The sequence below is a fragment of the Gasterosteus aculeatus genome, chromosome 1, assembly GCF_964276395.1.
Source record: "Gasterosteus aculeatus chromosome 1, fGasAcu3.hap1.1, whole genome shotgun sequence".
NCBI lineage: Eukaryota > Metazoa > Chordata > Actinopteri > Perciformes > Gasterosteidae > Gasterosteus > Gasterosteus aculeatus.
In genome coordinates, this window is record NC_135688.1 from 22,781,976 (window position 1) to 22,806,252 (window position 24,277).

The following is a 24,277-nucleotide window of genomic DNA, read 5'->3' on the forward strand; positions in this document are numbered from 1 at the left end:
TTCATGTTCATGCCAAATAGTATTAAGCTCATACAAATGAAGAAACACACAAGTTCCCCATTCGTGATCCCCTTTATTGATCCACCAAAGGTTTGCTTCAGCACCCTCTACCATTGGCTTTCATGACATCCCTCTTGCAGCTCGCTTCATGCATATTAAGACATCACTTGTGCATTTATAATACGGTAGATTCATGTTCAATCGTGTAGTGATGAGTAAAAAGTATTGAGGAGTTCAGGCGCATTGAGGGAGGTCTTCCTCACATCTGAAAATAAAGGAGAGGTCCAGTTAGTGAAGGTGTCTCTGTGGAGACATCAGCCTCTATTTTAAGTAGGTGATAAACGGACTCAGAGGCTTAACGCGTGCGCCGGTCATAGAAGCGAGAAGATGGAGTCAGCTGCTTGAGCAGACGCAGCTGCTGGTTCTGATTCTCAATGACGGCGTTCAGTTTCTCCAACAAACCTCCCTGGCAGCCTGTTAAAAAAACCATGAATTCTATTATACATGTACATGTGTATATATATATATATATATATATATATATATATATATATATATATATATATATATATATATATATATATATATATATATACTAGGGCTGTCAAAATGAACCATTTGATCGCACCTTAATCGTTGAAAAGTTTGCTATTCTTCTAAAGACTAATCTCTTTAGAACGCATGTATTTTAGACACTGTACACACATTTGACCATCTCTAAGGCAAAATTCCAATGTGTGGAACATGTTGAACTAGCGACTCTTCCTGCTGTCCTCGTACAGTTTTTTGTGCTCTCAACTCTCCATCAACTACAGTCTCGGTCTCGTTCTAACTGACTGCAGGTACGCAGCGGTTTCGCTGTTAACAGTTAACATTAATCTCAGCCACAATAATCACATAGAATAACGGGTTCATTTTGACAGCCCACATACATTTGTATGTATATGTATACATGTATATATGTATGTGTCCAAGTTCTACACACTACCCATGTAATTCAATATAAACATACTAATAATGCTTTATGACAATACTTCATTACTGCTGGTCACTCACTGCAGTCTTGTGCTGCATATATTATAGGTCCCCAAGTAGTAATACATTATGATGTTTGCATACACTCATTGGTTTAATTTACAATAATCCAAATACTCATTGTGCCCATTTAGTAAATGTTAGAAATGTTAACAAAAAAAAGAACGCACACAACATTTTAAAATTAACTTTGAATATCTACTCGTCAGTGTTCTGCAATTACAGTATTATGATACTTGCCTTTATGGGTCATTGTGAAATGCTTCATAATAGCAGTGTTTCCCCTGGAATTATATTAGCCCCCCCACCACCTACTCCCCATTTCAACAATATTGTAATAATATGGTAGCATGCATGTAATAAAAGAGGTTTTAGGCTCACTTTCTCCGCTGGGATCAGTGAGGGGTTTCTGAGCTGAGGGATAAAATATTGAACAAAAAGAGTCATCAGGAAGCTTTTTACCAGATTCTTTCAGAAATAGAGGGATATATTAGATATTAGAAGTGACTCACACTTATAAACATTCATGCACAGATCAATCTATTTACCAGTTGTACCAAGATATATCCAAAGTAAATACATCTGACTCAAATCAGCCGACAAAATCTAATGTTGTATTTTCATATGAAACTAAGAGCTTCCCCTGGTTGGAGAGCATCCTCCAGGTTGAACCCTACGCCGTCTGAAATGAAGAACATTATTAAATTCCCAGAGAAATGTGATACGCTAGGTTGACATGTCAGTGCTGTACAGCTCGCCATGTGGCCAACAACTCTTCCTACAATAGACGAGTACACTGATGTAAAAAAAACATCCACCACAGCAAAATGATACACTTATGATTGAAAAAGCATTAGTTAAAACAAAAACAGAGAATTATGAGGGTTCATTCAAATCAATATTTACATTATTATTATCACTATGTTAGGCCACTATTACCCAAAACCAATCTCTTTCAAAAGTTTAAATATCAGAGCCATTAGGATGAAGCGCATCAGCCAGGTTGAACCCTACGCCATCAAAAGAAATACATCAAAAACGTAGAAAAACTGTATTTTTTCATAATACATCACAAATATACTTGACTACAATGCATATTTGTATAAATGATTTGTACTCACCTCCTCCAGCCGGGGCCTTGGTGGGTGCAGGCTGGGTGGAGCCTTCTGTAAGATAGAGAGGCATCAACAGAAGACTCACTGCCCATTCTACCTCTCATTGTTTCTGATCCATCCAATACATTTCTATAACTAGAATGAACCAGAACTATCTAGAATGAGCTCTACATGCGACACACAACAATATACCTGGGGATAGGTAGAAATATAATGGAGCATTTGAATTCAATATATTGAAGGGAAATTGAATTAGACGTATGCTATTATCTTATTGCCCATCACTAAACTTCATAACAGAACCTTTAAAGTAACTATACGTTGAGGGGAACTCATTTGATCTTCATATTCCCCGTATGTGCTGCTCAAGTATTAAAGCTATCCATGTAAACCTTTTGCGTAGTGTTAGCTTGCTCTGAGGCAACTCACCTTTTCCCCGGAGAGAATCAAACACGCTCAGTCCTGATTGAGGAAGATAAGAAGAGTTGTGACTTAAAAGGAGATGATCAAGCCCTCAGAGGTCCACTTCCTGCTTCAATAACTACTAACACTGAGAGGTCTAAGCTCCTTCTCCACACAGCGGATATTCAACACTGAACAAATAAAAAAACATGCAAAACTTGATGTCGCCATCCTCTGCAGATGAACAATTATTTCAATGAACATGAACACGACCCGGAAATGATGGGATGACTCACCACTCCAGCGCTTTGCCCGCTGACCAGCAGCTTCATGGTTGAGGTCTGTGAGCACAGAATGATTGCATCAAGGATCTTTTCTCTTGGGACATCAGAACACTGTGACACGACGGATTGTGTGGCGGGGAGTCGTGGAGATGTCATCATCATGAATAAAGTGCTAACTGCTGTGCAGGGTTCTTAAAGTAGTGGAAGAGAGGGAGGTGAAAGGAACCCACTGGTTCCCCCTGTGTCTTTAAAGGTCTCCTCACTCTGCCTCATGACAGGATGTTAGCAACACATCTGCATCTGGGAGGACATTTACATTGTCACGGGGGGGGTCCCAACACTCCTTAAACAGGTGCAGCGCTCACGGGTGTGGTGTCTGTCTGAGGCAGAGTGGGTGGAATGGTGACATGAAGATCCCTCCTATTTTAACGGAGCCCACTCACACCAAATGCGTAAATGCTGCCAGTTCTTTGAGCTCTGTGGTTGCAATAATTTCATGTCATAGTCAGCAGGGCCTTTAGGACAGCAGAGTGTCTGTAACCTCCTACAATGACAGCTGTGTACGTCATGTCAGCTGATGTCGGCGCTTAAAATTTCTTGATGGCCTCCCGGTGTCTCGTGGGGCAAAATGATATGTCCTGGGGTAAAGAACATGATCGTCCGTATCTAAAGACGAGTGCATATCCAAGCCTCCCTGTTTCATGTTCTGGTCCTGGAGGAGATGCCTTTTGAGTAGCCTTGATGTATGTGTCAATTCTGTCTGTATTATTTTACAAATGTCTTGTTCAATGTTTTTATACTGGTGTCGAGAAATACATTTTTTTAACAACTTTCTTCTTGAGTGTCAGTATATACTAACAAGCACGGTGTGCGCATCACAACCTGATGAGCCGCAGACCTCCGTTAGAACATTAACGCTCTCCAGGCATTCCTTTATTAAGCTGAACTCACTGTAGGTTATTTGGTCTCATCCCCACATTCACCGTCCCGCTGGGGTACTCACAAGAGCACCAAATGAGGATTAATCCACCACTGAATATGATCCCAAACTAAACTAGTAGAAGCTGCAATGACCAGCTGATTTGGATTATTACCAAGCTGCAATTTGGGGGAAATTAGAGGTTAAAGTGCCTTTGTGATGGATTCCTGGATTCTTCTCGACAACGTAACATAAATCACTAGAGTGAAGATGTGACACGGAATTCAATGATTTCCTCAAATTCAAACTGCAAACTCCTGACATGTCTTCAAAAATCAACAAGCCTACCTGTGAAGTTATTTTTATGATAAAGCAATCATCTAAATATCTCCTCATGTCAGGTGTTTTATTCCTATTCGATGTCCCCTCGTCTCGTTCCTATCTCCTCTCCTCGTTCTCAGGCCACTCAAACAGCAAATGGGGATCCAGTGAAGGGATTTTGGTAATTATTGTTATAACTATCATGAAGATGGACGAGAGGTCCGGAGAGGGGCCAAAGTAATAGTGGATGTGTGCCCACCTCGTCGCTCCAACGGTCAGAAGTTCACCTAAGAACCAAACCCCAGATACCTGATCCACATGGCCTTGCTGTCTGCCCCCCTTTCAATGAGGAAACCAGCTGTGACACCCTGTGTTCAATCCATACCATAATACGCATGCAATGATCCGTGCCTCACCTTCCGCTGTCACTGCTGCAGTCACCAGGAGGAGAAGGACGGCCAACCTCAGACTAGACTCCATCTTCGCGCTGGGATTCCTGTGAATAGGTGGGAGGACAAGTGGCTTTTAAAGAGCCGGCTAGGTGTGCAGCTCTGACCGAGACCTTACAAAAGACATGCATGTTGTGAAAGAATGAAAGCAGATTAGTGAGGAACAAACAGAACAGTTAGTGGTTAGAAGCGCTTCCATCACTCAAAGACGGGGCGGGGAGCCTCCCTCCCATGAAATCCTATCAGCGATTTACTGCTGCATGTTATTACAGTTTATCTGATCGTTCTTCATTTTCAAATCAAAATGAAAATCGCAGAAATGTCAGTAAACATTTCACTGAGTCTACACGTCTCCTTCAGCAGCAGCCTTATAAACGGAAATAAACGGAGAAAAGACATACTTGACTCAGAGCCTTGGTTTCTTACTTAACGATTGTCTGTGCAAAATCTTCCACCACAATTTGGTGTCAGAAGTGGGATCGTTTGAAGCTCCGTCGGGACTCCGGGAAGGGGCCCCTTCAGGATCCACCAAAACGTGATTCTGCCCTATACCTCATCACACTCAGAGAGAGGGGACCGGCGACCAAAAGAGACCTGATTGGCTTCAACACGATCCGATGAGGAAGATTTTCACACGAATCGGGTAAGAAGTTGATATTCTGATTTTCAAACGGGGTTTTCTGAATCATAACGGGCGATAACAGATTACAAAGACGGGTATTTAGTACTTTGGGATTTTTTTTATATTATTTAATTTTTTTTTATTTTTTTTAATTCACTTCACTAATACAATACTTCATAATAGTAACTTACATATTTCTCCGCAGTGTTGTTTCACACTATTGTCATCTGTTTTTCTGTATTTCTTTCTACTTTTCGTAAAAAACAATCGTCATCATTAGATTATTAGATTACAGCTACATCAAAACATGCTGTCATTAGACTAGTACAAAAGACAGTATTTTACAGAGAAAAAGAAAACTTTCTCTCTGGACGTTTTTTTTTTGTGTGGTTCTGCTCGTCCTCGTCATCATCTTATGGTACATCTTCCCGGTTGTGGACTGCGACCGTGCATCCGACGGACACGCACACCCAGACAGCAGGGTGACCGTGACTCACGCCCTCCTTCAGGTCATAATCCACATGTTGCACCAACGTGCACCAACATATCGTCAGTGAGTCAAAGGCAGAGGGAGCACGTCAGTGAACGACTATTAATGGGAATTATTTTACAAACTGGTGCAACTGTTCGTCTTTTGGACACACGGTGCTTCAGGCCAACCCAATCACCTGCATAGATTAGTCCATTAGGGTGCATTTTAACTAATAGTTTAATGCATACTTTTGGAAATGTACTGTAAATAGAAATGAGAGGGAGTGGAGCCCTCACACATTGTAAAGCAACTCATAATGACTTAACCTTCCTCTTGTGTTAGGGTTGGCACCGACCCGTTTTAGATTTTAAAAGCATAAAAGAACCACATAAATTTGTGTTTATGCATCAAGGCTTTTTGACTTTGTCAGGAACCTCTATTTCAACAAAATCAAACAAAAAGAACAATCTTCACTAAATTATAAAATGCTCTTTTTGAAATGATGCCCTTTGTGTTGTTAGGGTCGGTTTCGACCCAGTCATAAAAATAAGATTATAAAGCAATAATTAGAGACAAAACTGAAATAAAAAGTGCACTGTCAGCCAACACATTGACAACCAGCTCCTCTCCCAATCATTTCAGCTTCAGGGGATTCTCATTTGGCCTCTTTTTCCAGTATTCCTGCACAAAAACAAAACTAACAAAAACGGGCATGGGCAGACATGTGTGGTCAATTCAGTAGAGTTGGTTATGCCATTGTCACTAAAAAGAGTTATTATTGCTATGAGAAACCTTGAAGGACAAAACATCCATGGCGACATGTGGAAAGACATTGATGAGGAATTCCTGGATGCTTGTATTGCTATTCTTCTTATTGCTGGAGTGTACAGATCACTCAATGAGGCCTGTCGCTTTCACATGATATCAAGAGTTCTCCGATTTGACAACAGAGATACCAAAGCAAGGTCCGACAAACTTTCCCCCATCAGGGATGTCTGGCACAGATGGGTGCAGCTCCATCCACTGATGTTCAACCCAGGGCCACAGGTGACGGTGGATGAACGTCTTGTCCTTTTCCGAGGAGAATGCCCCTTCCGACAATACATACCCAGTCAGCCAGCGAAGTACGGCAAAAGAAATCTGGGCAGCCTGCAAAAAACACTATGCCTGGAATCTACAGATTTACACAGGCAAAAAAAGTGACCAAAAGCCCACAATTATCCTCGACTATAACAAAAACAAAGTAGGAGTGGAAAAGTTGACCTACACTTGCCAGCGAATGACCAGGAGATGGTCAATGGTTGTGTTTTACAACATCCTTGATGGGTCTGCCTGTAATGCATTTGTGTGGAAATGGGTGGAACTCAACCAAAAAAAGCAAGTGGAGAACCCCTTTTCTTGAAGTAAATACATAGGGATCAAAATTGATCGAAATAGATGTTACAATAGTTAATAATATTAAAATAAAAAATAATCAAAACTAATTTATGTGAGAGATGTGTTCTAATACCCCTCAAAAATAGTCAGGTAATTTTACAATTTTTTTAAAATATAAATTGAGGGGTATACTGGCAAAGAAAAGGCCCACAAGCCCAAACCAAAAATATTAAAACCAATATTTTCATGGATAAGGAAGCCTAACAAGGTAACCAAGAGATGCGAAACAAATTGGATGATGGATAATTGTTTCTAGTGTATTTTACAGCTGATTTAAGACACGGGTCAAAACCGACCCGTTAACACAAGGGATGGTAACAGAAAGCTAACACAAGAGGAACGTTAAATTGCCAAGCATCATCATCAAAAACTACCTTTTAATCTCCTGTAAGAACAACACACTAAATGTTGCAACCCTATTTTCCCCTACATGGACAGTGTAGTTTATTTTAATAAATGAATAACAATAGTGATTGTAAAGCATCATAAGATATTATAATGCATTCCAACTGAGGGAGTTACAATACAATATATTCCATGCAACTGAGAAGTTGTATGATACTAATATACTACTGATTTGATTAGTCAATAATGTTTGTTTCTTAATGTGTTAGGATTAATGTCATAAAGCATAAGAGTGCTTATCTGTCTCTGTGTGGGGTATTTCTTGTTTTATGTCGTATTTGACTGCCCCTCCTGTCCCTGGATTAACTTCCCAGTCAACCTGGGCTGGGTCGGGCTGAACCGAGCCGTCTGGCCTACAGTTGACGCAACTGCTGACTCACTTCAACATTCACCCACATGTTCACTTATATAGGTCACAGTTCAAATAGTACTGAACTGCATCATACTGCGGTGTTATTTGTAATTATTTGTACTTTATTTGAACATACGTGCGGTGGTCGGAATGTTGGAGAACGCCTCCAAATGGACTGGTGCAACACAAACTGAGTGCTACTCAATATTACTTCACCAGGAAAATTGATTTCACATGAAATATTTGTAAGGAAGGTTTCATGAGGCTGGTTCTTAATCAACCATCTGTGATGACGGGTTGTTTCACTCTGACACTGCTTGTTAAAAACACTGTGACCCATTTAACGCCAGTAGAAGCAAGACGTGTTGTCACGTTCAAAAAATTATGACGTCAAAAGACCAAATCACAAAATACAATTCTATCAACAAGTCATTTTAGAAAAGCTGCTCAGTGTCGTTGTTTCATGTGAGTAACCATTGTTGACTATGATTGGCCCTTTCTACAGCAACCAATTACACACAGCCCATGATGACGTGACCGTGACGTGACATCGTTCTTAAAGACACTTAAAAGCTTCAAAATGTAGAGGTATGCATGCCATACTGTATAGCAAAGAACAAGACATTCAAACACCTTAAGCTTGTGTCAACCACGTGTGTGAACCACAGACCTTGAAAGTTCAAAAACATATTTTTCTAGTTCAGGATGTTCTTGTGCTATTCCAGTTGGGGGTGGAGAGAGTTTGCTGCTGAACATCTGCTGCTGCTGCTGAAATCTACTACATAAAAGCAGGTCAGAGGGTCCCGCTATCCTTGGTGTTAGCTGTGCCTGCTCCCACTCTCCAAGGACTTTCTCCTCCATGGACATGAGCAGGGACTTTAACCCCGAGAGGAGCTCAGGGACACGCCAGAGGTTTTTCACAAAAAGTCTCACCAATAAGCTACACCAGTATTGCCATGATGCCATGTACCATATCCCTATTGTCCGCACTAACGTCTTGTTAGTCTTTCTGTCTATCTAAAGACAGTCTATCTGTCTTTGCTTTTATTGTTGTATTTTGGCATTTTGCACTGTGAGGTTGGATGAATATGTATAAACAAAGGAACAGGAATACATCTTTACCCGCTGTAATCTTCATGGTATTTTAAATGTGGCATCACAAAGTCATCCTAATAGGTTGATTAGATATAGAAACAGTATGGCAAGAACAGTATGGGCATTATTCATTTTGAATAGATTCTGTGATCAATGTAAACATAAACGTATCGTAAACAATTACGTTTTATATACATAAGAATAGCAATGTAAATGTGTTAAAGAAAGCAAAAAATCTTCTTAGTAAATAAGAATCAGTTTTGCTTGAGAAATTAGTAGACCGTTGAAATGAGTCAAAACCCTAATCTGACATTGTTCAACGGCAGATTACCCAATTATGCTCAATGCACGGACCAATAATATGGATCATTAATTATATCCAAATAAATGAACACTGATATAGTCTAAATTAACAGGGCCATTATGTGGAATTAAAAACACCAACTTAACGTTAGCTAACTAAAGTTAGTTTAATTTATTCAATAAATCCGCCAGTGTAAACATAAAATGAGATGATGGGGAGCGCTAGCTAATGTTAGCTAAAAGTGTTTGCATGCATGCTAGCATCATGTGGTGAACACCAAGTCAGCGAAAAATTGTGTTGATATAATTTCAATTGAAACAAAATGACTTAAAACCGTAACCTTGTTAGCATCAGAACAACGTCGCTATCCAACAGCAGCAGGAAGAGCTACGTTGAGCTGTGCGCTAAGCAGGTGAACCCGCTGAATATCTTCTACTCCAGTCTACCTTCAGTCCGGAATCACAAACCCGTGCTATTCAACAATTATAGTGTAAATAAGTTACTGGGATCCAACACAAATGGAAAAAGAAGAAAAAACTAACTGTTGTATGCCCTTTGGAAAGAAGCTTGCTGTTGATCCTTTTTCTCTCCCAGGGCATCAATGTATTTGATAAAACGGTTTGTATGAAGAACTGAACAGTACTGTCTGGTTTTGTGGTCCTTTTTCTTTAAAAAGTGCAAGCTTATTATAAGTAGATAACCGATGTTATCTGGTCTCAAATGTCAAGCATTAAAAGGCCTCACTCACGCCCGGACCAATCATTTATTAGCAGATATACTCCGTTCCAGATGGTCCGTCTCCAATCAGACGACCCCAACATGACTCCCAGTTACTGGCTCTGTTATTTCCCAAAGAAATGTGGAAATTCCTGCCATTCTGCCATTACTAATGACATTAGGACTGGATGAGAACAATGGTTGCTTTATATGAGGGTTTCATCCATAATACCCAACTAAGTTTAGTATATTAGTTGCTATTTCAAAGAGTATATATGTATACAGAAATATATGTATGTATATATTTCCATGTCTGTTATGGGATGTTTTGCGTTGTGAAATGAAATTAAAAAAAATATATGACTAACTAAACTCAGAAAGAATAATGTTGTATCAAGCGGCTATAAAAATATGATTTTGTTGTTTTTGTTAACATTTAACTGCTTGTCAGCTGTAGCCAAAGCTTCTTTAAAGATCTTTATGCTGAATACTATACACACTGTCATGCTGTGATCATATGAAGTCCTGGAATCCAAACTTTGAGAAAGTGTTAGCAGATATGATCCAGTTCAGTCCACCACATTTTCTCAAACATGTCTCTTTGTGTCTTCCCCTTCAAATGGCCACCCTGGCCACAAGCACACAGGCCTAAAGTGCAAATTTCTACATTATGATTTAATCAATTCACAGAAAAAATACCTTTGAACTACACTTTATTTTTTGTAATTTCAATGGGTCCAGTTATCGCTGAATTAAATGTGAAATGGACCAGTTAGACACTGAAGCCTCATTCTATGGTGTGAGCAGTGACACTCAACTCACAACCAGAACAGTCCCTGCCGGCCTGACAAACATTTTCTATTTCACAGGGACAATAAACTGGTTCACGATGAGATTTGTTGTACATGTAAATATGGTGGCTGACTGAAACACTAAAGTCAAAAATACAATAATGGGGCTTGTTAATCAAAACACAGTATCAGGTTTATTTACTGGCCCCTGGTTTTGAATAAATGGCCCATGAGCAAAGCAAGTCGAGTAACATCTGATGTTCTGCAAATAAAGGAACCCGGTCACAACAAACACATGTGGGCATTGTACCGTTGACCAAAGCATTGGAATTTGAATGTCGAATCCCAGATATGTTTAGAGAATATTTTTCACATTACACTTGCAGAAAGAAGCAATCACTTGTGGTTATCGCTGTGAAACTGTTGAGGCAAAAGAATAGCTAGGCATGGTCCGAAAAAACAAATATTACGTTTTGTGTTTGAATAATAAGGTAAAAAGAATAAAAGAGTAATATTCTCCTGACTTTCTCAAAAAAGGTTTTATAATAAGACGACACTGTCAGTCTTGAGTCAGTTTACTTAAGGAAGTGGACAGCGGTACTTTCAAAAAAGGGTCGCTCAATATGATTTATCACTTGTTCTGTATGAATATGAATTATTCACATTACAAATGTGTATTTATACATATGTAAATTATTTATTTTGGTGTATATATAGTGTATGTAGACCAAAATACATTTTTAGTTTAAATAGGTTGAGTTTAGTTTATTATCTAGTAATTTATGTAAATATAAATAACCTATTCAAACTAAAAATAACTATTTATTTTGGTCAGTATACACTATATATACACCTAATAAATACGTATAACCTAATTTGCTTCCTTCTCTTTGGGATATCTTACTTATCACTTATACACTTGCCACCAATTAAATATTATTAATATTAACATTTTCAGAGGGAAGACATGAGGCATTATAAAGACTGATAGCAATGTTTAGCACCTTGTGTTTTCTCATAGTTACTTACCAGGAGAGAAGGGTGGTTCAGGCCCACATTACTCTACAATACAATTCATAGACGGCGCGCTTGTGAGTAACCGAATATCAGACGCTAAACGTGACCTCTCTTCTCTTCTCGGGTGGCCTCTCCCACTTTCTCCCCGCTTTGTGACGCGCTCCTGGAGGCGGAACTCCGGACCAACAGCTTCGCTGCGGACTCCCACCCGGACACATTCAGGCGAAGCTCAGCGGAAGTCGGAAGCCGTTCGGTGGGAGAAAGATGTGGCTGTTCTCCGTGCTGTTGCCGCTGCTCAGACTCTATCTGTGCGGGATCAAAGTTCTGATCTACCAGATGTTCAACAGATCCTTCACGCTGCCAGGTCAGACCCCTTTCGGTGTTACTCTACTAAATGTGGCTTCAGGAGTCCATTAGAAATGGGACTGTTTATGTCTTCGTGATGGATCTGCAAATGAACATATCCGATAGAAGCCGAGCGTAGCTGCATAACAGCGGTGTGTTGTGATGGGTTCGGCCTCCATCTGATGCTCGTTTAACGGTGTGATCAGTGGTGAGGTGTTGAGAAGAAGAAGAAGAAGATGAGGACAGAGAGGTGAACAAATTTAATTAAATTCATTTTATTTTGTATATCCCCAAATCGCAAATTACAAATTTGCCTCAGAGGGCTTTACAGTCTGTACACATTAGGGTTGACACCTTTAGTACCTACAAATAACGGTGCGGGGGGGTCGTATCTGTATCTGCCTCCGCCATTCTTTCAAATCGACACTCCGCCAAGAGACCCGCCCCCCTCTGACTCTGATTGGTTTTGTAGGACGAGTCTTCGGGTGGGATTATTTGCATGGGATGCTGCATTGACGACCACTCGGAAAATACGGGACAAACGGCGGCCCGTGTTGATTCAAAACGGGACGCGCTATTCTATTCTCAAATACCGGATTCCGTATTTTAAGGGACGGGTGACAACAGTAGTACGCATGCGACATCCTCTGTCCCGAAAGAAACCTTGGCGAGAACGTCAGAGGAGGGATCCCTCTCCCGGGATGTCGCGTGTACACAATGTAAAAGATGTACAATACATTTAATTCCTATAATCAAATAATTGCGAGGAGTAAGCCGTGTTTACGGCAGGACCACTGCAGAGAACGTGAACGTTTCTAACATCCCAACGGAGTTTGTCTTCAAACAATTAATAACACATTCACAGCCCTTGAGAAATAGCTGTTCATTTGTTAGATATCATTATATTACATTACATGTCATTTAGCGAAAAGCGACTTACAAGAAAGTGCAATTTCATCAAATAAGCTGATCTACAACTTGCTAAAGATAAGAGCCATTATCAGTACAATTTAAGTGCTGCAATTTGTTAAGTCTTTTTCATGACAGCCAACATAGTTGGAAACTAATATATGTTTAATTTTGTATTTATAGAATTATACTGTTTTAGTGTTAAATTAGCCTAGACTTAAAATTTCTTTTACATTTATGATTTAACATTTTAGATTAGCTTATCTTAAATAGAATCATACGGCTCCAAACATCAAATCCAAAGAACTTCCATCCATTGTGGCTCCTTTACTAATCCACTGAGGAATGTAGCCTGTTGTTAAATGCATTCTGTGGCATGTTTTTAGTGAATGTCACCATTGTCACTAAAACACTTTTCATGAGTAGCTTTTAAAACAAGCTTCTTTCCAATCTGCAACACCCTTTTTTTCTTTTCTCTTTTCCATTTGTGTTGGATCCCAGTACCTTATTTACGCAATAATTGTTGAATAGCAGGGGTTTGTGATTCCGGACATCCGGACTGAAGATAGGCTGGAGACCATTTGTGTTTAACTCTGCTAGGAGAGCGATGAGGTTGATTCAGTCCTTATGAAGGCAGCATTTCTGATCTTCATGTTGACCCTTGTACTTTTAATAATATTTAATAATGGGCTACAGGTTTACTTTACGGGTAGTATCGGTTTGGTTAATATTGGTTAAATTATCACATTCTTGGGGCTTTTTTTCGATCTAAAAAAAAGGTTAAGTGTGTGTTGTAAAACAATTACATTATTGGGTTTTATTTCATTTTTGAGAATGTTAAGTAAACTCTGTTACATTACTTGGTGCCAGAAGGCTCAACAGATTAGGGTTTGCTACTTTGAAGATATCTTATTGTAATTATATAGCTCTTTTTTATGCACACACATAAGCTGCTCAGACTGCTGGTGGAGATTTACTGCATGAGAGAGACCTTTGTTTGATACAAATAAAAAGTGATTGACTAGAGACTCTGTCTCCAGACGTGGTGAAACGGGTTTTAACACTTTTAATCCCTCAAAGTATGCACGCCTTCGATTAGTCAATAAGAGGATTTCATCAATTCTGGTTGGTCGTGAGGAATTGCCAACGTTGTGGCTAAAAGATAAATGCAAAGTGACTGGTGATTTCCTGCAAAAAATTCCAGTTTTCAGCCGAGCTCTGGTTTATTTGTTCCTTTTAATTTGGACAGCAGACATTATCGGGTCGGGTTACTCCAGTCAGACACTTATTCAAACCACTTATAAGCTTGATGTTTGTATACCTCTACTGCAGGGCTGTCAATATTGCGCAAAAATGACGTTCGAATATCCGCTTAAAAAAACCCCACATATATTTGAATACATTCAAATATTTAGTTGAGCATTAGACACGTCAATAACAGGACAAATTAATACAACAAGACATAACTACTTGTATAGGTACTGTATTTAAGTTTAAACATATTTAACAACATATTACCTACACACAAAATAAGTAAATTAACTAACGGCCAAGACCGCAGATCTATCTCTCTCCCGCACCGTCACGCTCTCTGCGCAAAGCGGTTTAGATGAACGACAACAATTAACAAATGCTCAGTGCTGATCAAGAGTTTTGTGCAAGCAATTTAAGGTCGCTACTCTTGTCCCAAATTTGGCCGGCTTCATTCAGCGATTGAGACAAATATTATTAACGTTAATTGAAGTTTTACCGTACCGACATTGAATCCTCCGACCGAGCTGTGCTGTTGTAAACATGGAACTTTTCCGTGGCATGAGACAGCATGCCATTCGACTTGTTTTTAACTATTCGAATATATATTCGAATATAGAATATTCCTTGACAGCCCTACACAGCAGTGGCACAGACCGTTAATACTACATATTGTTGCTCTGTCCGATCCAAGTTGCTACTCCCTCAATTCCAGCTTCTAAAGGATCGGTTTACCATTTTCAAAAATATACTTATTCTCAGTAGAATCCTCCCGGGCCCTCAACAGTGACCCGGTTCATGAAATGTCATAACGATGAGACTGCTTATTTATTGCGTATCCCGAGGTTTAAGAGGCTGACTGTTCTATTACAGTTTAAACAATATCAATATAAATACATTATTATCAACCTTATGGAGGTAGAATATTACATAGAGCTGTCATATCTTACATCATTCATATAGATATATATGTACCTAATAATAAACCTGTTTTTATAGATCAGACCACAGCCTTACTCAGACAGGCCCAGTAAGGTAACCCAGGCAACTGATTTCTGCCATAACCCAATTGTTCACTGTGACATAGTTTGTTGTGAGCATATTGATGGAATTCATAAGCCAATCTCAGCACAGCTTCACAAATTGTTGTTTCTAACAATCTCCTGAAATGTGTATTTCACTATTCTTGTTAGGTGCTCAATAAGTGAAGGAATCCAAGTGGATTGCTCAGCAAAGGAACCAATGGAGGGTGAAAGTTCCGCAACTCCGTGCACCGGCCCTAAACTGGTGGCACACCCACGGGCTAAGAGCAAAGTGTGGAAGTACTTTGGCTTCGACACGGATGCTAACGGCTTCATCTTGCGCTGGAAGCGGATCTACTGTCGCGTGTGTATGAGTCAAATCGCCTACTCCGGAAACACCTCCAATCTGTCGTACCACCTAGAAAAGAACCACCCTCTGGAGTTCAATGAATTTGTAAAGAGCAACACGGATCAGATGCGCGAGGCGTTTGCCACGGCAATCCCCAGGATAAAGAAGGAGCCTTCGGGTCTACATTCTAAGCCGCCATCCCAGGACCCCAACTCGAGACAGGGCTCAGAGAGTGACAACAGACAACACAGTGATCTCACAGTAGCTGTCATCACCTTCATCTGTGAGGGGCTGTACCCCGTGTCTCTGGTTGAAGAGCCTACCTTCAGGAGCTTGATGAGTACCGTCGATCCTGGGTACTCTCTACCCAGCCAGAGGGAGGTGGCGGTTAAAATGCTTCCTCAAATGTACTGTCGTACCCGGGACATGGTCTTCAGTGAGCTGGTTGGGGTTGTGAACTGTGGCGTTTCCACCGACCTTTGGCATTGCCAAACTCAAAACAGGACATACATCTCCCTCTCTATGCATTCAGTGAACTATGATTGCACCATTGGCTTCTCAATGATCAACCGGTGTCTAAAAACCTTTGAAGTACAGGGGGACAACACGGCCAAGAACATCACCAGGGCCATGCACGAGGCCTTTGTAGAATGGGGGATAACTCACAAAGTCACCGGCGCCACAACAAATGGTTCAGTAGACGTGGTCAAAGCGTGCTCGCTCCTGGAGCTGTCTGTGGAGATGCCGTGCCTCGGACATGCCATCAATCGTGCCGTTGACGAAGCCTTCCAGCTGCCGCAAGTTGACAGCTTTTTTGCATGTTGCCGAAAACTTGTGGACCACTTCAAAGAGCCGACGCTGTATCTGCTGAAGGAGAAACAGAAGCAGCATGGCCTCACACAGTGTGCACTCATTACAGACAGGACACGGTCTTGGTTGGCCACACTGGCAATGTTAGAAAGGCTGAAAGAGCAACAAATTGCTATTACTGCAACACTTCGAGAGAGTTCCAGTAGTCATAATTTCACCTTTGATGGCCCTCAGTGGTCTTTGTTGGATGGCCTGATCAAAGTTCTTCAGCGTTTTAAAGTTGTTACAAACATGATCACTCATTGTAGTTACCCAACAATCAGCATGGTTCGGCCCCTGCTTCACATGCTGCTGGACACCACCCTCAAGGTCAAGGAAGGGGACCTCAAAGACATCAGTAAGACCAAGGAGGTCATCTCTAAGGTCCTGTCAACCACCTACTCTCGGAACACACAGCTGTCGCAGGAAATCTCCACATTCCTCAACATTGCTACCTTTCTGGACCCTCGGTACAAGAAGTTGCCCTTCCTGTCACTTCATGAACACTCTAAAGTTGAGAGTAATATCATTGAGGAGTGCAAAGCGATCCTTGAGAAGCAGATTGCCGAGCAACCGTGCCTAGATGATTACTCCTGGGTATGTGACGAACCACCGAACAAAAAGCCGGCGCCTCTGAGAAAACACACCGGGAGTTCAGTCCAAGACAACCCTTTGGCAGCTATATTTTGTCAATCTGACACAGAACAGAACCAGGAAGAGCTGCATGCTCAGGTGTTAGAGGAGCTGGGCAACTACAAATGCCAAAGAGTCCTAGGTCTGAATGAAGATCCTTTACTGTGGTGGTCGACTCATGCGCCCTTGTTCCCCACCCTCTCTAAGGTGCTGCAGAAGTACTGGTGTGTTCCTGCTACCAGTGTACCTTGTCACAGGATGTTCAACTCCTCTGGGACTGCTCTGTTTGGTAAAAGGAACCGCCTAGCTCCGGCTTTGGTAGATCAGCAGATATTCTTATATGAGAACTCGAGATGTTACTACGAGCGTGAAGCCTATGAGGCTGATTAGGACCACTGTTTGGACAGAAACTTTACCATAAGCCGGCTTCTTGAGGGACGATGTGGTTCAAATGGTAAAATGTCCCGAGGGAGTTAGTGATTCTGATATAGTCCAGCTCCTGTTTTTGGTGGAGGTATGGTACATCTAATCACTCGCAAAGCATCTTTTCCCTTTTCAAACCATTACATTGACTTCTCAGATTGGTTCTCACATTCTTCAGTATAACAAGCCATCCGGCTGCTTGATGTTCTGTGAGTATTTTTATAATCAGTGAAAGCAGCGTCTCCACATTACTACAATACATAATTAACAAAGCGACAAGCAAGTAGATGTGGGAAGGGAAAGTTCACAGGGGTGAGGGTCTTTAAATTAGTGCATCATTATTAAGAGTCGTCTCAGCGCATTGTTTCTGTCACTTTCCCTTCAGCTGTAATAAGAAACCAAAAAAAGTTCTCTTTTAAAACAATAAGCTGCAGGGTTTTTTCATGTGTTTTTTCTGTTGGGGATGGATTTGTAAAACCAAATGCATATGAATATCTCAGCACTAACAATGGACGGGGATTGCTTTAATGTCTTTAATGTTTATGTAGGTTATGATGTAAAAGCAATCTGAAAGTAAAGACTTTTCCCCAACATTTTCCTGGCTGTCTGACTTTCTTTTTTTTTAATGTAACATTGATGCATTTTTATGAATACGCTCACAATTATTCATCTCTCCCAGGGGAAAAGTTTTTATTTTTTGTATTAATTACAGATTAGCGGTTCCTGACCTGACGTAGTCCAGAGTCTATGGAACCACATCCACACCACCTGTTACTCACACTGAAACATATTAATGCTGATTTATAAGAATATGGAAAATAAAGGACGATGGTTTCATGTGATGCGCTCTCTCCCACACAGTCCTACCCAGGCAGAATGGAAGGGTTGCCGTAGTGACAGGGGGCACCAGAGGAATGGGTTATGAGACGGCAAGATACCTGGCCAGCCTTGGCATGCATGTGGTCATAGGTAGGCTACTGTTCAATCACACGCATTCAGCCCTGTCACATGGGACATGTTCTTCCATCATCATGTAGCTCAATGAATGTTAGCATGTCATATACAACAAATAAACAGACTAATTCAAAATGTTACTTTTGCTTCACACAGACTTTTTATGATTGCTCCATTTCTGCAAGATTGATGGCAAAATTGTGTACATGAAAGGTGGAGCACGTGTTGAAAAGGGGCAGCAGGGTTAATGTCATCTGGCCAAAGATGTTTTGTAATCCTGTACCTGACATCACATTCAGACATGCGATGTTGGCTTTTGATCAGTAGTCAAAGTGTTGAAATGAAGGCCTGATGGATCCATTTAGATGACGGCTAATCACCTTCAGAAGGAATAAATCATTTGTTACGACATAAGCTTCAGCTGGAGTAGATTTGTGCTGGATATGAAGTCTCTCTGATCTCCATCTCCAGCTGGAAACGAGAGGGAAGAGGGAGCAGCAGCCGTGAGGACATTTCAGGAGGAAGGCGTTGAGGGAAAAGGTAACCATGAATCTGCCTCTGTCTGAGTGCACAGCTCTCCTTTTAATACAACCGTAATTTAAATAGTCAGGACTCGGGCTAAGTTACTGTAAGTCATTTTTTAAAATCCAATATTTGTAATGTCTGAAAAGTTCCCCAATCCTCGTTTGATATTGATAGAAAATGACAGACTGCATCTTTTTACCAGCTGTTGAATGATGCACACATCTTCTACCTGTGTGTGTGTGTGTGTGTGTGTGTGTGTGTGTGTGTGTGTGTGTCATAACACACAGAGCAGCCAATTAGGGAGGAACCTGTCAATCATAAGAAGTACTTACCTCCTATATGCTTTTATGAATCGGAAACATCAGTTCCGTCAATTACATCAATTACCAGCAGGTCAAGAATTTCTACAATGACTCCCCATCACGCTCGTTAGCATGTTCAAATCAGTAGATATCCCTGCCACATAATACACAGACATTTACAATATAACGTCTACACAGTAATTCAGTGAATTTTGATTAATTTGCTGTGTTTTGTGGTTTATTATATATGTAAAAAGTCATTGTAGGGTTTATGTGAAGTCATTTTTTCTGGTTTGTGCTTCCCTGAAATGAATGGTCAGCCAGTGAAACTCTTTCATTTCATTTTACAAATCAACTCTAAAATACTAAATTAGTGCAAAGTGCTCTGATGAAAACAGCTTTAAGCGGGACTCATGGAAGTGGACAGCTCTTCATAAACTGATGAAGTCAAGCTGAGGTCCTTAAATTAGAGTTTGCTCCCGAACACAGGAGTGCTCTATGACTAGTCCAGCATGTATCATCTCATCTCCACACGTAGCGCTAGACCAGGGATTATTCACTGATTATTATGTGCTTCGTGGACACCACGTTCCTACTTTGACCCCCTGTTGTTCGGTAAGTTCCTTTTAATGGATTTAATATGTGACTAACTGACCCATGAATGACCCACAGCTAAAACACATTCTACCCCTTAAGCGAGCACCACTCCAAACAGATATAATGACTATAAGTAAAATAACTTACATCCTTTTACGATCCAGTCCGAGATCTCCATGAGTTAAATATTTAAAGATATAACTAATCTCCAGTAATTCTAAATAGTCCAACCTCTCTTATGGATGTAACAAAGTAGAAGTGTAGCCTGAAATGGAAATCCAAATACATTAGTAATTGTTTAATGAATGCTGCTCTGAGTATGCTGGGTAGGTAAGGAGATATTGATTGAAACCACTATACAGATGGATAATATCTCCGCACTAAAAGGTCAAACCTTTAAATGACTTGTCACATATGTTATAGTCTTTATTCGTGTGGTCCAGCACTTTGCTCTGATATGAATAACCGGATCCTAATCTCAGAACCAGTTCAGACGGGCTCATCTGGAGTCTGTGCTAACGTGGCTCTTTTCCGCTCACAGTGGAGTTTGTCTTCTTGGACCTGACCTCGCTGAAGTCTGTGCGGCAGTTTGCTCAGGCCTTCGCAGACCGCAGCCTCCCGCTCCACGTTCTGGTTAACAACGGTAGGCCAAGTGGACCAGGGATTGAGTTAGGAGGGGGGTCAGCTCATACTGGGTGTTGATTAACACCCCATCTCTGCCCCTGCAGCTGGCACCATGATGGTCCCCGAGAGACAGACAGAGGACGGCTTTGAGTTCCACTTCACGCTCAACTACCTCGGCCACTTTCTGCTGACCAACCTGCTGCTAGACACGCTGAAGAGGTCGGGGCGGCCGGGCCGCTGCTCCAGAATCATCAACATGTCCTCAGCAACTCACTTTGCCGGCGTGGTGGACATGGAGGACTTGAACAAAAGGTGTGGGGAACAGGAGGCGATTCTGTTCTTTTTTGTTATTCCAAATTCAGAGCGTAAATGGGATCGAGGAGCCGCCTCCATGCGGCTCTCATGGTGGCGTCGGTGAGCCAGCGGGCTTGCAGCTAACGGTGCTAACAGACCACTTTAGTCACAGCGGATTCAAATCTGAATTGTGTTCCTTGCCAGGTATATTTACACATATCTTTCAGCCATAACCACCACACACTAACACCTCCTGTGACCGAGAGAAGGAGATGCTAACACACCCAGCTAAGACAGCGGACACGATGAACAGTACGTTTGTTGATACGTAATTGTGAGCGTGAGGCTGATAACATTTAGCCCCCACGGAGCTACTGGTCTGAATGTAGCCGCTGGATGTTATTTCTGACAGTGTGGAGAAAGCTTACAAAAGTGAAATTGTTGTTTATTGGTCTTGGTAATAATATGATGGGACTTTCTGTGGTTGGTAGGCTTTTTTTTTGTCTTATTTTCATGGTTTGACGATGTGCTCTCTTGCATCTCTAACAAGCCTTCAAACCACCATGGTGAACTCTTTGCTTGCATACCTCCCTGTGGCTAAAGCTCAGCACGTTGTGCCCCCCCCCCCCCTAGGATCTGCTACAGCTCCCACGCCGCTTACTCCCAGAGCAAACTGGCCCTGGTCCTCTTCACATACTACCTGCAGGAGCAGCTGGCGGCCGGCGGTTTCCCGGTGACGGTGAACGCCGTGGACCCCGGCATGGTGGACACGGCGCTGTACGACAACCTGTGGAGCCTGGCGCAGGCCATGAAGAAGCCTGTGGCCAAGACACTGTTCAGGGTAGGTCTCTGAGGGTGTAGGGGAATCACTTCTCCCCTCCGAGTCCATGGACTGGACGTTTTCAATGTGTCTGTTCAGAACGTCTAATCCACCTTTTTGGGAGAAAGTGTAGGTTGTCGCTGCCCCTAGTATTTAGTCGTCATCATTAACATACTGTACATTCAATCAATATGGCAGTAAGTATTCATTCATCTTTATTTTTGTAATATTGTCTTCTATGCCATAAATACATAAAAGAATTTGAGAGTATATATATTTCCTGTTTATCCGTTAACTGATTGATGCTAGGCTTGCATCAGACCTCGTGGGCCAGTCCCGATTCCCCCCCTTAAACCTAAACCCTTAGGGACTTAACTGACGTCACCTGGTAAGTGGTTTAGCGTGAGAGCCTGATACACACGGGACAGCGCTTTGCTGCCGCATGTCACGTAACCATGACAATGTCCAAAATATGATTTAGAATTTGAGGGTATTACAATTTCATTGGTTTATTTAAACATAGCATGTAACTGATTTTTTAGGTGGCTTAGCAAGTTTTTCACTTCACCTTTTACAACAGCTTGCATGGACTAAAGCCACATTTCTACCCCACAGATCGCAGCAGTGTGGATACAACCCCAACCTTGCAGTTATTTGTGAACTAAGTACAGTTAGCTTGCCAGGGCTAGTGTTCACATTCTTCTTCAGTTTACCTTATTAACCATGGTCACAAGTGGACAAAAGACCTGTGCTTGGTGGATCTGAACAAAGCTCTTTGTTGATAAGAAGGTGACGATGGTCTACGTGAGGGCTAGCTCTGCTTATATCTGCTTGGGTCCTGAAGAACTAAACTCCCATGGTTTGTTTTCTCTGACTTGTTCTTCTCAGACTCCAGCAGAGGGAGCCTCCATATCCATCTATGCTGCAGCCTCCTCTGAGTTGGAGGGGGTGGGGGCCTGTTACCTGTACAACAGCCACAGGATTCAGTCTTCCGACAGCTCCTACGACTCGGAGCTCCAGGCCGAGCTGTGGAAGAAGAGCTGTGAACTGGTGGGCATCAGGGATAGTTGTACATCCTACCAGTCCACTGCCTGAGCTTCTACAGAGCCCCCACGCTTCAATCGTCGAGCTGTAAAGCTACAGCTTGCATAACACAAAGCCTTTATGGAATTTAAGAGGCAAAAGCCAAATAAAGAAAAAACCTGCCTTGACATCGTCCCATGTGCACTAAAGATGCGCAAATACTCCAATAAGAATCCTTATAGGATCCAAGGATCAGCTACTAACACTTACCTACAGTATGTTGAGTAAAAGTAGGCTCTGTGCTAACGGCTAATGCTGTTGCATGGTATTCACCAGGTTGAGCAATAGAGGCCAACAAAAGGCATCTTAAATTAATAAATGAAAATATAGGACTTGCACCAAGGAGACTGCTCTTGTAGGTAACCAAAACATTCCTGGAATTTAGCGTAGCAAATTTATCTTAATCCAGAATATGAATTTTTTGTATCCTAGTAGTTTTGTAACTAAAATAAATGTATATATATCTCTCTCTGTATATATATATACATACATACACACAGTATATATATACACATATGATTCTCTTGAAACCAGAATACCGTTTGTATGTAATGCTGTATGTGACAGGGTAACTTAAAGGTTCCTTAGTGTAATAAAACCAACAGAAAGGTGATGCTCTGTGTTCATGGATGGAGATGGCATCGTTCTCTCCATGTGCCACATCCCAATACAAACAGCAGGGTTGTTGCCATTGTGACGGCCTGCTTACCTTTAAAGCATGTGACACCCTCCGTCCTTAGACCCTCGTTCATGTGAGGAAGGAACCTCAGTGAAGAGCAACACGTGTTGACTATAGAACAGCTTTATCCTCTAGCAGAAGGCACCAGATAATAGGCGGGTAAACACACGTTTTCATCTCAGTGTGGTGATCTATGAAAAGTAATTGAATGACATGTTACAGGACTGTTGCAGGTGCAGACCCCACAATGAGATGAAGCCTTTTTAAAGTCAGACTTTATGCATGAAGGGTTGTTCATACTTGGTCCTGTAAAACGATCTGAATATGTCTAATGTTGACTGCTGTGATATGATGGCATCGCCTGGTTCTATCTAACACAGAGCCCGAGTTGGCTTTGGTACGTCAGGTCAGGTGGTCTTCCTATCGGAGACCAATAAAGATGATGTCATCACCAAGTAGCCCTGTGAGTTCTCCTGAAGAAGCTGCTGGTGGAGTTTCGCCGTGTCAGTATGAGCACATGAGATTCCTAGGTGCTTTAGCAACGGCTACTTAAGCCTACAGATGATTTGTGTTTGTCGCTGTCTCCTTTTATCTTTCCATGTGTGTGATTTAATGTCAAAATGTCTGTAAATTGTATGGAATCAGTAACCAATCACAACATGGAATGTGGGATTGACTTCAGTTAAAGAGTATCAAAAAATAGCTTTCATACATCACATTTTTCTTGTCTTTTTGCCAAAAAGAAGTAAACATTAAATGGAACATCGCTGTCAAATAAAAGCAGCACTACATCGGCTCTAGAGCTTGAAGGAAGGACGGTAAAAGTTTGGATTTGTTGTAATCTGTAACCTCACCGATGGAATAGCGAGATCCTACATTGG

At 41.4% G+C, this 24,277-nt stretch overlaps 2 protein-coding genes across 7 annotated transcripts; one reads left to right on the forward strand and one right to left on the reverse strand.

Annotated features, from left to right (window-relative positions):
* Positions 1-53: 53 nt before the first annotated feature.
* LOC144389454 (uncharacterized) lies at positions 54-11,951 on the reverse strand. Of its 2 annotated transcripts, XM_078094124.1 has the most exons (9): positions 11,750-11,951; positions 4,493-4,572; positions 2,849-2,893; positions 2,580-2,612; positions 2,157-2,201; positions 1,679-1,717; positions 1,417-1,449; positions 348-474; positions 54-265 (listed from the first exon to the last, which is right to left on the reverse strand). In XM_078094124.1, exons 2-8 carry the CDS (start codon positions 4,554-4,556, stop codon positions 356-358), a joined length of 378 nt encoding a protein of 125 aa, XP_077950250.1. In that variant the 5' UTR covers positions 4,557-4,572; positions 11,750-11,951; the 3' UTR covers positions 54-265; positions 348-355. The 2 variants fall into 2 exon arrangements, with proteins under 2 accessions (XP_077950250.1, XP_077950288.1); XM_078094162.1 differs by lacking the exon at positions 1,417-1,449 and having other exon boundaries at positions 348-473; positions 1,678-1,717.
* dhrsx (dehydrogenase/reductase (SDR family) X-linked) lies at positions 11,901-24,176 on the forward strand. Of its 5 annotated transcripts, XM_078093088.1 has the most exons (9): positions 11,976-12,101; positions 15,242-15,277; positions 15,436-17,384; positions 18,380-18,487; positions 18,944-19,012; positions 20,438-20,539; positions 20,625-20,832; positions 21,448-21,655; positions 22,523-24,176. In XM_078093088.1, the coding sequence occupies exons 3-9, from the start codon at positions 15,485-15,487 to the stop codon at positions 22,727-22,729; spliced, it is 2,802 nt and encodes a 933-aa protein (XP_077949214.1). In that variant the 5' UTR covers positions 11,976-12,101; positions 15,242-15,277; positions 15,436-15,484; the 3' UTR covers positions 22,730-24,176. The 5 variants fall into 5 exon arrangements, with proteins under 5 accessions (XP_040042623.2, XP_040042633.2, XP_077949180.1 ...); XM_078093054.1 differs by lacking the exon at positions 15,242-15,277 and having other exon boundaries at positions 11,954-12,101; XM_040186682.2 differs by lacking the exons at positions 11,976-12,101; positions 15,242-15,277 and adding an exon at positions 12,196-12,332.
* The last annotated feature ends 101 nt before the right edge of the window (positions 24,177-24,277 follow it).